Below are 15,399 nucleotides of genomic sequence, written 5' to 3'. Positions count from 1 at the left end.
ATCTGACTTTGAAGGTTGTTGAGTTTGAGATTCCTGTTAAATCTTTTAACTTCACCTTCCTGAAGGTGTCTCCCTCCCAGATGATGACCCAGAGGCTGGCCAGGGAAGCAAGTTTTGCCTAGTGGCCATTGGCAGACTGCAGGCAAGTATGAATTTTCCATGTCTATATTATCCCTTTTCATTGAGAAGAAATCTCCTTCAAGACTTGTTCATGTTACTTTTCTTTTACTCTCTGAATATAAATGAACAACTCTGTAAATCTCCACATATTTGGAGGAATATAGTATTCATAGTTAACATTGAGTAGAAGCTGAAGAGGATGAGAGAGGAAGGGAGATCTTTTTCCCTTATTTTTTTAATATATTCAAATTTACAATGCTGAATTTTCTATTTTCAACTAATTTCTTTTGCCTGTACACAAAAGAAGAGAGATGTTTTTCATTTTATCCTCATTACATGACTAACAAGAGAAGTAGAGTTATTTTGATTCTTTTTAAAATTTCTTAATTTAAAAAATTTTGATTCTTATAAAAATAGATAAGTTTCTTGGTTACTTGGGACTATAATTTTCTAATCTGAATGATGAACACAGCCTAGCTAAATGAAGGTAGGTGGGCTTTGAGTGGAATTCATTTTAATCTTTTGAAAGTTGGTAAAGTGCATGTGTGGGAGTGGAGCTAGGCCTCTCTTGTCATTTTTTCCTTTCTGGATGAGGTGTGAAAGTTTTGAAATTCCTAAAACTGCGAGCCTCATGTCTATATAAGTGACCACGAGGTAGTAGGAAATACATCTGTAAAGAATGGTGTAATTTTATTTAATTTTGCCTTTTTACTTACAGGTAACTAGTTCTCCCAACTGTACAGACATGAGTAATGTTTGTCAGCCAACAGAGTTTATTTCTCGACACAACATTGAAGGAATTTTCACTTTTGTGGATCACCGCTGTGTGGCTACTGTTGGCTACCAACCACAGGTGAGGAGCTAGAGCTATTACACCACTGATACTTTGGCCTCTTGTTTCCCCTCGGCTTTGTAGAGATTATAAAATCATGTAATTCCAGAGATAGCTAAACATATCAGCCCCTGGATCAGAGTTAAATTTATTCTCAGTAGCTACATTTATTCTCAGCAGCTACATTTATTCTCAGCTTCTTATCAAAATTATTCTGTCTAGAAAAATATGGCTTCTGAAGCCAGGTGGGAGCAGCTGGCATGAATATTATTGTTGTTGTTAATGATATTAATGCAGATACTGATACAAAAGTACTAATTCTAAGTAGTTATAATGCTGTGGCCACCTTTCGATATGGGATAAATAGTAACCCACAAGTTATTATGATTTTATTTAGATTTCTTATTCGGCAGACCAGGTAACTGTACCTGAGTTGAGAAATAAGTCATTGTATAAACATTCAAAACTATAGTGGCTAGGAGGGAGTTCTGGCTATGGCTGTGTGAAAAGGTTGGTAAAAAAAAAAGAAGAAAGTTGGAGGATTTACACTACCTGATTCAATGCCTATTATAAAGCCATTTTTATCAAGGCAGTGTGGTATTAGTGCAAGACAGTGTGGTATTAGTACAAGAATCAATAAATCAGAATAGAGTCTATTGTCACATGGTCAACTAATTGTCAACAAATATCTTAAGAGAATTTATGGGGGAAAATAAATTTTTCCAACAAATTGTGATGGAACGATTGGATATCTGTATTCAAAAAAAAAAGGAGAGAGAGAGAGAGAGAAAGACTCAAAACTTTTAGAAGAAAGTAGGAAAAAATCTTTGGATCTTGAGTTAGGCAAGATTTCTTACATGACACTAAAAGCATGATTCACAAAAGAAACAAGTTGATAAATTTGATTTCATCAAAATTAAAATTTGCCCTCTTAAAAGAATATCATTAAGAAAGTGAAAAGACCAGCCACAAACTGGGAGAACATATTTGCAAATCATATGTCTAAAAAAGGACGTATGTCCAGAATATATAAAGAAATCTTACAACTCATTAAGACAGCCGATAATGGAAATGGCACAAGATTTGAATAGACATTTCAGTTAAGAAGAAATACAAATGGCACATTAAAAAATGTGCATCATCATTAGTCATTAGGAAAGTGAAAATTAAAACCACAGTAAGATACCACTGTATGCCCACTAGAATAGCTATAATCAGGAAGTTTCTCAGTGTTACCTCAATTTTAAAAATTAAAAATAAAAATTTTAAAAGATTTTATTTATTTATTTATTTATTTTTAGAGAGAGAAGGAAACATCAATGTGTGGTTACCTCTTGAGCGTCCCCCACTGGGGACCTGGCCTGCAACCCAGGCACGTGCCCTAAATGGGAATCGAACCGCAGCCCTTGGTTCCAGGCCAGCACTTGATCCACGGAGCCACACCAGCCAGGGCTTAAATTTAATTAAAAAAAGTTTTAAAAAGTATCAGCAAGAATGTGGAGAAACTGGAACTATCATACATTGTTGGCAGACATGTAAAATATTATAGCCACTTTTGAAAAATATTTTGGCACTTTTTTTGAAAAGTTAATTAAACATACACTTATCCTACAACTTAATATTTCCACTCCTAGGTATTTACCCAAGAGAAATGAAAACATTGGTTCACACAAAGATTTATACACAGGTATTCATATCTGTATTCATAATAGCCAAAAAGTGAAAGTTTAAATATCCATTAACTAGTGAATGGGTACTCAAAATGTGGTATATCCATGTTACAATACTGCTGAGCAATAAAAAGGAATATACTGTTGATACATGCAATAGCATAGATGAACTTCAAAAATATGTTAAATGAAAGAAGCCAGACATAAAACACTACATATTATATGATTCCATTTATATAACATTTTTAGAAAAGGCAAAAGTAAAGAAGCAGAAAGCAAATTGGTTGTTGGGTAGGAAATTGGGAGCAGGAATCAACTATAAACGGTCGCAAGGGAACTTTTGGGGGCAATGGGCATGTTCTAAAACTGGATTGTGGTAATGGTTGCACAGCTGTACAAATTGACTGTAGATCATTAAATTGTATACTTTGAGTGAATTATGTATGTAAATAATAACCTGAAATCTGTAAAAATGCAATTAAAACAAATATACAGTATTCTGAAAAAAATGCTGTAGAGGCCAGTAGCTTATTAGCAGGTTCCATCTTTTTCTTCTTTTTTTTTTCTTCACACTTATCTACAATCCTAGGATAAAGACAGGAGAAATAAAATCCAGGTAATCTGCTAATGGGCCAGTAAAGTTAGACGCTCATAAAAGTGTTGATCGTACTCTTCTTTTCCTCCTTTAGGAACTCTTAGGAAAGAATATTGTAGAATTCTGTCATCCTGAAGACCAGCAGCTTCTAAGAGACAGCTTCCAACAGGTAACTTTTTTTCCTGGTTTGGATGTGAATAATATTTTAATCTAATATCTCTAATCACAATCATTCCACAAACACTTACCAACTACTAATTAATCAAGTACTGTGGCAGGCACTACAATTTTTCATTCTTTAGTACTTAACCTGTACTTTTAAGGAACAGAAAGGACCAATCTTTGAAACCGTTGATTATGTCCAAAGTGTTTTTTTTTGGCTTTAGCTACTCACTGTCCTGAATCTAACTAGCTACATCCAATGGATTGTCTTTAAAGTATTTAAAATATTCTAGGCTTTGTTGAACTGTGGATAGTAGAAAAATTCAGTTTACAGTTCTTTTATAGATAAATGAGAATTGACTCTTAATTGATAGCTGATTCTTTAATTGTGATTTTCAGGCCTTAAATCCTGATAATATCTGGTGAATTAGGTAGCATTAGACTAGTTAATTTTCCTACTTCTGCCTCAGTAGTGTCCTCACTGGTGACAGTGGGTTTAATAATAGTACTTAAATTCAGAGGGAATTCAGAGGGTTATGGGGAAGATTAAATAAGATAATGCAGTAAAGCTCATAGCACAACTTCTTCAGGAAATCCGACAATGGCAGTAAAAAGTCTCTGTCTCCTGAGTCCTCAGCATCACCAGTTCCAGCCTCTGCCGCAGCTCACAGAAGGGACATGTGTGTGTAGTCTCAGGAAAACTATTCTGACTTCTGTGGAAATCATTGAAAGCAAAGGACATGAACCTTCATCAGTGTGAAAAGATACACAGTATATTTTAAATCCATGAAATTTATAATTCTGATACTTTTGACCACAGAGTATCATTTTATCACTCCTGGAAAATGTTTATTCCAAAGCAGCTTTAATGGCCCATATTCACACTCCATAATTTCAAGGTTATTATTCTGACGTCAGCTGCTGCTATGATTTTAGAGTACGTAAGTAAAGGTGCTTTTTAATGTGTGGTCTATGGCTGCTTCTTTAGTTGCTGCTGTTCAGATTTTAATGTTTCTTAAGTCTAAATGGATGTGTATTTCTTTTTAGTATATTAATTTAGCTATTATTTCCAACGAAGCTTGTTTTTCTTTTTTCCTCCATTTTGGTTACGTAAGTGCTCTGTTACACACTTGATTTGAAAAAATTTTAGTCATATATTTAAAATGTGCCTTTTTATTATTGCTAAGTGAAATATGTCCCATTTTCTGCTAAATTGTTTCTCAGTTTGTAACATCAGCAATTAACTGTCACACTCATCAGCCTAAACATAAATGTTATCACTTACTTTTTCTTAAAAACTTTAAAGTGTAGGTATTTTATATTTTTTAAATATATGTATTTATATTTTAATCCTCATACAGGGACATGCTTATTGATTTTAGAGAGAAGGGAAGGGAGAGAGGGAGAGAAACATTCATGTGAGAGAGAAATGTTGATCAGTTGTCTCTTGCATGAGATCGAACCCACAACCTAGGCATGCGCCTGGACCAGGAACCAAACCCATGACCTTTCAGTTTATGCGACAAAGCTCCAACCAACCGAGCCACACTGGCCAGGGCTAAAGTGTAGATATTTTGAAGTGTGGGGTTATACTTCATTAGAATAGATATGCATAGCAATAAGCAGGTTTTCCAACCCAGGACTTAGTTTGTTTATTGTATATATATTATACAGTGAGTACATTTAAATTTTAAATGAAAATGTTCACTTCACACTTCTTTTTTATCATGTTAAATAAATATTGATGTTCTTAAAAGAAAAAGCACAAACGTTGACATATAGAAACTATAAAATAAATGTTAGCTGCTAATTTTTTTTATTGTTAGGGAGAGAGGGTCAATAATTTTTTTCTATTCTATTAGATTGGAAACTAAAGTAATCTAAAATCAGTTTCTTTGAAAAAGTAAAGCAAAATAAGGCTAAAATCAATTTAGTTTTTATTTATTGAAACCTCTGTGGGTGTTGTGAGAATAAAAATTCTCAGGTTTGGGGGAAAAGCTAGGATTAAGGAGCAACCTGTAAGTTATATTCAATGTCATTAAACTTGTAAGTTCCTAGTATAGACTCGTAAAGCTACGTCAGCATTGTCTTTATGGGGCTTTCCAAGGGAAGTAGGGAATGTAGTGTTTTCTCTCCTGAAAATAATTGTTATTCCTTTTTGACTTTGATTAGAGAGGTCAGATAGCTTGGGGCTCTGGGAAGAAACATGACAAATATATCTCCTAATTATTTAGTCGCTTAGTTTTCACTTGTTTTGTTAGTAACATTGAAAGAGACTGATACTTTAAGGACAATGGCACACGAATCTTGGGGTTGTAGAGTGGGAATTTTATTTTTTAACTTTCTAAAGGTAATTTTTTGTAGGTTTCACTGATAGCATGAGAACTTTTTCAGGTGGTGAAATTAAAAGGCCAGGTGCTGTCTGTCATGTTCCGGTTCCGGTCCAAGAATCGAGAATGGCTCTGGATGAGAACCAGCTCCTTTACTTTCCAGAACCCTTACTCAGATGAAATTGAGTATATCATCTGTACCAACACCAATGTGAAGTATGTACCATAAGGGCCTTTTCCAATTATGAGATTTCTCCTCAGCCAAATCTACTTCCCTCCTTCTCATCTACTTTTCTGGTAGTTAAATACCATTAGTTCAAAGTTCCTCATCTTCCAGCTTCTTAAAATTTGGGTAGTTCATCCAGGTAGAATGAGATTTTAACAAACAATAGTTTATAGATGAGCTTCTGAGAAGTGAAGTGTTTGTATTTCAGTTTTATTTTTCAACCCTTTCTAGTCTGGCAGGGTTTTTCTCTAGAGCAGGTATCTGCAGACCCTTTCTATAAAAGGCCAGATACTAAATATTTTAAAGACTTTGTGGGGCATATGATCACTATTGGAACTACTGAAACTCTGCTGTTACAGCATAAAAATAGTCCTAGACAAGTAAAATGAACAAAGATAGCTATGTTCCAACAAACTTCTGTTTACAGATAAGGCAATGGACTGGATTTGGCCCATGGACCATAGTTTGCTAGAGCATAGCTCCATCCCCTTTCTTGTTAGTCTGTTTCTCTCTCTGTTCCTTGATTTCATTCTGTTTGAGCTTTCTCAGCTTTGTAAAAAAACAATCTTATTGAGATAGATTTCACGTACTATACAGTTCACCCATTTAAAGTGCACATTTTTAAGAAGTATGTCACAGGTAGGAGGGCAGGGGTTAGGTGGAAGAGGGTATGGTGGGATAAATGGTAATGGAAAAAGTACAGCTAACTAACTGAAGTATGTCACAGGGTTGTGCAGCTATTACCACAATCTAATTTCATTTCCCCTAAAAGAAATCCTCTAGTTACTAAGTCACCTCCTCAAGCCCTGTACAACAACTAATCTACTCTATCTCTATAAATTTGCCTATTCTAATTTTTTAAAACAGCTTTATATATGTTTCATTTTCATTTTTAAAAATTTTATTTATTTTTAGAGAGAGGGGAAGGGAGAGAGAGAAACATTCACGTGTGACAGAAACATCTGTCAGTTGCCTCAGTTGCCTCTCGCATGTGGGGACTTGGCCTGCAACTAATGCATGTGTGCTGACTGGGAATCGAACCAGCAGCGGTTCACAGGCCTGTGTTCAATGCTCTGAGCCACACCAGCCTGGGCAGATGTACCTGTTCTAGCTAAATGTTTCATATAAATGGAATCATACAATACATGGTTCCTTTGTGACTGCCCTGTCACTTAGTATAATATTTTAAGGGTCATCCATGTTATAGCATATGTCTGTACTTCATTTCTTTTTATTGCCAAATAATATTCTTCGGTATGGGTTTATCATATTTTGTTTATTCATTCGTCAGCTGATGGAGATTGAATTGTTTCCACATTTTGGCTATTAAGAATACTGCTATGAACATTTGTATACTAGTTTTTATGTGAGTATGTTTTTATTTTCTTGGGTGTATACCCAGGAGTAGAATTGCTGGGTCACATGGTAACTCTGTGTTTATTACTCTTTTGAGGAACTGCCTAATAAGTGTTTTCCAAACCTACTACACCATTTTGCATTCTTGTCAGCAATGTATGAGGATTCCAGTTTCTCCACATTCTTGCTGTCTTTTTTTATTGTACCTGTCCTAGTGGGTGTCAAGTTACTTCTCCATTTAATCTGTCTCTATGCAATTGGCTTTGAAGATCTGATTTTATAAATAATCAGCAGTACAAATAGTACCTGCTGATGACATTGAGTCTGTGTCCTCCAATTCAATTGTTAGGGCTTGTAAAGTTCAATTCTCTGCTAATTAACTCGGTGTTACAGAGTAGATTGAGTTAGAAATTTTCATTAACTTTAGGACTCAGGTATATATGGTCATGGTCATTGTAAATTTTTTGGTTTTTGTTTTTTCGTCTTTATATAACAGAACAATTATTGTTTTGTGTTTTCATTTTGTTTAAATTTTTAAGAACTTATTTCTGGAAATAATGGCTTTCCTCATTTTTACAGAGTTTTTCCCACCATAATTAATTTTGATTAATTATTAATATTTTAAAATATTCTTTATTGAAAATTTGCAAAGTATTGAACACTATAAGAGAAGGAAAAATTTTTCATATTCCAGAAATAGTCTTTTTTATGTTTCAGTGTACATACTGTCAGTTTTTTATTTATGCTTTTAAAAAGAATATACACACACTTAGATGCACATGTACACAACTAGGTACTGAATACCTAGGAGGAGTCAGAACCCAAACAGGGTGGAGTTGCCGTAGGACATAATTTCTCTTTGTACCATCTTGTCTATAGTTTGAATTATTTGTTGCATCTTGGGTCATAGGTTCCTTTTAGAATTAGACTTGAAAGGGGAATTTATTAGTGATTGCCCTACCTAAAGGGAATATATAGAGCTTTATGTACAAACAGAATTAGATACATTTTTTTCCTTCTGTTTTACCTACTCTCCATTTTCCCAGGAATTCTAGCCAGGAACCACGGCCTACACTGTCCAACGCGATCCAGAGGCCACAGCTAGGTCCCACAGCTAATTTGCCCTTGGAGATGGGCTCAGGGCAGCTGGCACCCAGGTGAGAAATGGTGGAAGAATCATTTATTGAGCAGTGACTAGCCTAGCACTTCTGCAATCCCATTTTTAAAAATCTGTTTATTTTTTAAAGCTTTTTCCCAAGATTATTTTTTTAAATTTTTAAAATTTATTTTCATTTTTTTAGAGAAAGGGGAAGGGAGGGAGAAAGAGATGGAGAGAAACATCACCGTGTGGTTGCCTCTCACACATCCACTGCCAGGGACCTGGCCGGCAACCCAGGCATGTGCCCTGACTAGGAATTGAACCAGCGATTTCTTTGGTTCACAGGCCAGTGTTCGATCTACTGAGCCACACCAGCCAGGCCTCCCCAGATTATTTTTTAAAATATTTTTTTTCCTATTTCTCTCCTCACTGGCCTTAACATATAGGCAGCAGCAGCAGCAGCAAACAGAATTGGATGTGGTACCAGGAAGAGATGGACTGGCCAGCTACAATCATTCCCAGGTTAGTGTGTCTTCTTTGAAGAAGGCAATGAGCATTTCCTTAAGGAATGCCTCCTGATGCCAGTTAGAGTGTGTATGTATCTTTTTACATGAATTTTAGGGCTATTGAATTGTCATGTTAAACTTTTCATGGTTATTTTTATTATTGTATTCCACAGGTTCCTGTTCAGCCTGTGACAACCACAGGGGCAGAACACAGCAAGCCCCTGGAGAAGTCAGATGGTCTCTTTGCCCAGGATAGAGATCCAAGATTTCCAGAAATCTATTCCAGTATCAGTGCAGGTATGTTTCTTCCTCATTCAACTTTTAAATTTTCAGTTTGATCATTTACTGATGGGCCTGCTTCTGCCCAATCAGTAGTCTTCCAACATATTCCACTTAATCATAATACCTCCTGAGTAAATAGGAACTTGCTGAACTAATAAACTACACTGACTGGCCCCTTGACTGGCCCTCCCCCCACTCCTTTTGGTCCGCAGATCAGACTAAAGGCATCTCCTCCAGCACTGTCCCTGCCACCCAACAGCTATTCTCCCAGGGCAACACATTCCCTCCTACCCCCCGGCCGGCAGAGAATTTCAGGTGAGACCCATATGTGTGTGCTGCTTTAAGGGCAACTGAGCGATTCAGTTGCTGAATCTAAGTTTTATTCTTCCCTAGCTTTCTCTGGTTATTTCAGACAAAGCAGTGGAACTTAAAGGGCCTAGGATGAGGCAAGCTGCTTTTCTTCTTCCTGTTCCTTTGCACCTGTCCTATTGCCATGTTCGAGGTTCCATCTCTGTGTGTTCTAATTAGTGTGTGACTGTCAGTCTTTCTGGTCTTTTCTAAATTCTGTTATCAAGTTTTCCTTAACCCCAGAGAAGTCAAGGGAATCTAAAGATAGCACTAGATTGTCCTGTGTCTATGATAAACACATCCTTTTAATCCTTTACCTTAACTCTTTGTTTACTCCTAGAAATAGTGGTCTGGCCCCCCCTGTAACCATCGTCCAGCCATCAGCCTCTGCAGGGCAGATGTTGGCCCAGATTTCACGCCACTCCAACCCCACCCAGGGAGCAGCCCCAACTTGGACCCCTAGTACGCGCCCAGGCTTCTCTGCCCAGGTAAAGTTTCTCATCTGTCTGTCCCCTGTATATTGCTTTTTATTTGGTTGATTGGGCTTTTCTTGGCTTATAAAGTTATTGCTGTTTATCTTAGGCACTTTTTCCTCAACCTCTCACACCCTACCTTCCAATTTTTATCTTTGTTGGGAGCAGCTAGATAATAAAAATCATGGATAATCCAAAAAAAATCTCAGAGTCTATGGTTTTTACATGTTCACTTTAAATCAGAATTGCTCACATAGAACATCTTCAGCGGGTTTGATTCTCAGATTTGTTTTGGAGTGGATTCTAACAGCTTTCCACTTTGGTTAGGAGTACAAGAAATGGAAACGGAGAAAATTGATTACGAATTTATACACAGTGGTGTCTATTAACTAAAAAAAGTGTTGAAAAGTCCTTATATACTATATATGTGTATATATGTTAAGCTAATATTCTGAAGCTAATATTCTTTCATATATTAATATATACTTATGTTAGTAATATATGACATTCATATACTAATATGTAATATATAACATAACATATATTGATAATATAAATGATACTATTTTAGATTTAAAAAGCCAAAACCAGAAGTAGGCTCCAGAATTGTTATGTGCATTATAATCTCAATTGTATAAAAAAATGCACAGGAGCCTTGGCTGGGTTGCTCAGTTGGTTGGAGCATTATCCTGTACACCAAAAGGTTGCAGGTTCAATCTCTGGTCACGGCACGTACCTACCTAAGTTTTGGGTTCAACCCCTGGTCGGAGTGCGCACAGGAGGCAGCCAATTGATCTCTCTCTCTCTCTCTCTGTCTCTCTCTCTCTCCCTCTCCCTCTCCCTCTCCCTCTCCCTCTCCCTCTCTCCCCCTTTCTCCCTCTCTCCCTCTCCCCCCCCACCACCACACACACTCCTTTCTTCTCTCTTTCAAATCAATTAACATAGTCTCAGGTGAGGATTTTAAAAAATACACAGGAAAATTAAAACTGGAAGAAATTATCCACCATGAGCCTTTGGTAATAGAATTATGAATAATTAAAAAAAAATTTCCTTCACTTTGCAAATACTCCACAGTGTATATGCATTACTATTATGGTGAGAAAAATATTAGCTACTAAAAAAAAGACATCATTAGGGACAAATGAATGCAATAGAGACTAAAGAATAAAATCATGGAAAGTGTTTTTCTCTACATATGTGATACTATACTGTTATTCATGCCTCTGTTACTATATAACTTTACCACAACTTATAAAATGCCTTTATTTAAGTCATTTTCATTTAATCGTCACAACTCTCAATATTCTTTATTTTAATTATTAATTAAAATAATTAATATGCATTAATTCCATGGTTCTTTATTTTTTGCACTTTTTCACAACTGCCTCAACATAATGTTAAGGGAGTTTGGGAATTAATTGGAAGAAATATACAGTAGGAAATAAGTGCTGAGCTGGGTTCAGAAGATTCCAGTGATTGACAAAGAAGGTTGACTCTCATAGGAATGGAATGTGCAGTAATTTAAATGTTCCATTTGTTGTTCTCTACTCCTTTCTCTCTTTCAGCAGGTGGCCACCCAGGCTACAACTAAGACTCGTTCTTCCCAATTTGGTGTGGGCAGCTTTCAGACGCCGTCATCCTTTAGCCCCATGTCCCTCCCCGGTGCTTCTACTGCATCACCTGGTGCTGCTGCTTATCCTACTCTCACCAGTCGTGGATCCAATTTTGGTGAGTTCAGACCAGAAGACAGTTAAAAGGAAAATCACAGTAGTTAAAATGGTTTGCTGTACATTAAGCTAATTATAGGGAAGTACAAGGTTTTTGGTATTTAAAACCTACCCACATAAAAAAGACTTTAACACATATGACAGAAAGCATGTAAATTATGAATTTAATAATATGCAAATTTAATCTAAAATGAGCAAAGGACTTCAGAACAGTTTCCTAGAGAAGAAAAATTAATTTGGGTTGGTTTTGAAATTGAAGAGGCATTAATTGGCAGAGAGAAGGGCAGCAGGTTTCTAGGTAAAATTAATAACTTACATGTAGTTATGTGTTAGCTTTTCCTATTTATTCTTCCTCTGGTAGCTCCTGAGACTGGACAGACTGCAGGACAATTCCAGACACGGACAGCAGAGGGTGTGGGAGTCTGGCCACAGTGGCAGGGCCAGCAGCCTCATCATCGTTCAAGTTCTAATGAACAACATGTTCAACAGCCATCAGCACAGCAAGCTGGCCAGCCTGAGGTCTTCCAGGTGAGAGGGTGAAAAGACATCAGAAACTCAGAAACTGGGAGAGAAAGGGTTAGGGAGGGGAGACAGAGAAGGAAGCGGGCATAGATTAGGGTGTGATTGGGGGTATGGGAGAAGAGATAGTGGGGCATGTAGAGATGAATGTCATTAATTTAAAAAATTGTGAACTTAGTGTGATGCACAGCCTTTAACTAGCCCATAGTTAGTGATGTGCAGCACCATGCAAAGATATCAAAGACAGCAGTCTTAGCCTATTCAAGGAGAACCACATCCCCACTTCACAGAAGCTTGGGGATACACTTTTAAGGTCTATTTACAGAAGTCCTGAGGGGACTGCAGGGGAAGAACTACACAGGAAAGCAAAACAGATTTTGGTCAAAAACAAAGAGGATAAGAGATACTCCATTGTATACCCAGAGGGGGTTATATGAAATTTAGCGAGCAGAGTTTTCCCCTTTTGAAAATATTGAGGACTAGAAAAGAAGGAAATGTGGAACTGTAGGGGGAAGCTAGAGAATGGACTAGGAAAAAAGGTTGTCATCTAAAGGAGTCAGAGCTGCTGAGGCTAAGGAAGACTAAGAGAACCCAGCACAGCAGAAACGCTGAGGGGCCAGGGATGATGGTTCAGGAGAGTGTTGCAAAGGGAGCTTTATAAATGTAAAGGATCAAGGTGTGTAACCCCAATTTTTTTTGTCTTACCAGGAGATGCTGTCCATGCTGGGAGACCAGAACACCAGCTACAACAATGAAGAATTTCCTGATCTAACTATGTTTCCCTCCTTTTCAGAATAGAACTGTTGGGGTGAGGACAAAGGGGTGGGGGAGAAAAGTCACATTTGTTTTTAAAAAAACAAATCTTTTTATAAACAGAATAAAAGTTCCTCTCCCTTCCCTTCCCTCACCCCTAATGCATACCCCCTTTCACTTCTGGCCTTTCCCTTGCCCTCCTGCCTCTCTGACGTAATTTATAGATAAATGAAATGAATCCTCAAGGCTTTGGGGACCCTTTGAAAATCTGAGGCTGGATGAGGTTAAAAATACCTTTCCTTATGTCTCCTGACCAGAAATTTTTATAGAGATGATTTGTGTGAGGGTCAAGGGGCAGGTTGAAGAACCTGACGTCCACTATTTGCCTTGTACTATGGCTTGTTTTTGGAAAGAAATTCTGAATAAGTTGGGGAAGAAGAGAAATGTCCTCATATTTGAGGATCATGAAACATGGTAGGTATATATGGGGCTTTAAGAAGTGAGAATATGTTCTTTCTGCTGCCTGTGAGCAGTTCCCCTGGAAAGAAATGTGGGTGCAGAAGTGAGAGAAGAGTGTGTGTGAGTGTGTGTGTGTGCGCGCACACACATGTGTTTCTGGGTTTGTTTCTTTCTCCCTGTTAGGGAGTTATGCAAAATTTGTCCCAGATTTTATCTTTGTCTTTCTGTGTTATTCAAAGAATCCTAAAGAGTTAAATCTTCCAGGTATTTTCCATTTAGTATTGCAGCCAAAGAGTATTTAAATAAATGTCTTTGCTGCACTTATATCTGTGCCAGCCAATATGCAACTGTAAGCAAGTGTATAAAGTCTTCTGTTGATACGGTTGGTCTCTCATCAGACATTTGTCGTGATAAAGCTGGGTCATCCCTGCTTTTGGTGCTCTCACCTGATATGGAAGATCTGCAGACATTACAGAAATAGGCTGACAGGATGAACACTTTCAGAAACCCCACACTTGGCCATAAAGACAATGCTGCATTTTTCTGTCAGAATTACATGTGTGTGTTCTGTGGAGGTTATTTCTGCACGGAAACTCAACTTCTTGGATTAACAGTCCAGTGAAAGCCCTCACTTTCAGAGTTTAAGCCAAATACCAAGCCTTCTTGCAAAGTAGCCTCTTTTGTCCAATTCAAAGTATCCAGTCTAGCAAGAAACTGAGATTTAGGTCTCTTCTGGGCCTATCGTTATTTTCTCTTTGCTCCCTCTGCAGTCTTGAGATTGGATTTTGCTGTATAGTGCAAGTGTAATAAATCCATGCAATAGATGGGGCCTGGACTCCCATGCCGACAGGGTCACTTCGTAATTAACTATAGCCATATAAGTGTGGATACAGGTTACTGCTATCACTCTCTACTTTCCTCAGGTAACAGTCATATGTATCAGCCTTTTTTTTTTTTTTTTTAATTGGCTCAGGCCAGTATCTTAAGTGCAAGAGTAATTAATAAGAAGACATTTTAAATGTAGCCATAGGGGACTGAGGAACATAGATGGCCTTGGAGAGGCTGAGAGAATGTCATTATGGGGTTCCCCTCCCTTTTGTCTCCAGTCTGGTGCCAGGTAGTGGAGTGGAAAAGGAAACAGTTTATTTTTTTATTCTATGTGCACACATACAGTATACATATATATATTTATATTACAATGTAAGAAACCAAAAAGTTGAGTTTCCAATGAAATCCTTGTTTTTTAATAATCACCTGTTTTTAAATGTGATCAGACTATAATATTGTATAGTTATGAGGGCTTTGGGGAGGGGAGGGAGAAGATGCTCTGGGGGTTTTGTTTTTGCTTTCCCTTCAGGGTTTTATTTTTGATTTTTTTTTTTCTTGTTGGCCATTTCTGTACTGCTGGCATCTCTGCTGAGCCTTACAGTGGCAAAAATAATGACATGTAGCAAGTATTTTAAAACAAAATATTTTTCCTTTTGTAAACTTTGTGTTGTGTCATCTTAATTGCGGCTTTATTATTCCTTTGCAGCTCATAAACAACAAACACAACTCGTTGAACCCATAGCTTTAGCTCCGGATATACAAACATTAAGCACAATGTGTCTATAATTTCACATGTGGGAAATCATAAGGCTCTGATCACTCAGCATTCCTTGGTTCTCCTCCTGATACTGACTCATTCTAAGTGAAATCAACAGGGACATCTGACCATGGCATGGGGGTTGGGATTACCCAAGTCCTCAGGGGAGGGGAGAATTAGGATTTGAGACCAGTCAGGCACATCTGGATCCCTTCCCCCAGGTTGTTCCCCTCTTCTGGATGAAAAGGAATTAGGGATGGGGAAATTTAAATTATTCAGGTCTGGACCTGGGTTCCCTCTAGGTTCATTAGCAAATCTTAAAATGCATAGGTATAAACCTGTGTTCTTGAGAGTCTA

General features: G+C 37.3%; 1 protein-coding gene across 1 annotated transcript in view; it reads left to right on the top strand.

Moving 5' to 3' along the window:
• The window catches only part of ARNT (aryl hydrocarbon receptor nuclear translocator), a 65,261-nt gene extending 50,316 nt beyond the window's left edge, over nt 1-14,945 (top strand). Inside the window, exons 11-22 of the mRNA XM_024570089.4 lie at nt 66-142; nt 839-973; nt 3,312-3,386; nt 5,774-5,925; nt 8,338-8,448; nt 8,837-8,912; nt 9,070-9,193; nt 9,391-9,493; nt 9,867-10,014; nt 11,565-11,727; nt 12,088-12,254; nt 12,954-14,945. Of these exons, the coding sequence (XP_024425857.2) occupies nt 66-142; nt 839-973; nt 3,312-3,386; nt 5,774-5,925; nt 8,338-8,448; nt 8,837-8,912; nt 9,070-9,193; nt 9,391-9,493; nt 9,867-10,014; nt 11,565-11,727; nt 12,088-12,254; nt 12,954-13,043 (1,421 nt within the window). The 3' untranslated portion in view covers nt 13,044-14,945. The remainder of the gene's footprint in view (nt 1-65; nt 143-838; nt 974-3,311; nt 3,387-5,773; nt 5,926-8,337; nt 8,449-8,836; nt 8,913-9,069; nt 9,194-9,390; nt 9,494-9,866; nt 10,015-11,564; nt 11,728-12,087; nt 12,255-12,953) is intronic.
• Nucleotides 14,946-15,399: the final 454 nt, after the last annotated feature.

The sequence above is a fragment of the Desmodus rotundus genome, chromosome 12, assembly GCF_022682495.2.
Source record: "Desmodus rotundus isolate HL8 chromosome 12, HLdesRot8A.1, whole genome shotgun sequence".
Lineage (NCBI taxonomy): Eukaryota > Metazoa > Chordata > Mammalia > Chiroptera > Phyllostomidae > Desmodus > Desmodus rotundus.
The sequence above is the reverse complement of the archived record's forward strand: the minus strand, read 5'-3'. Positions and strand labels throughout refer to the sequence as shown.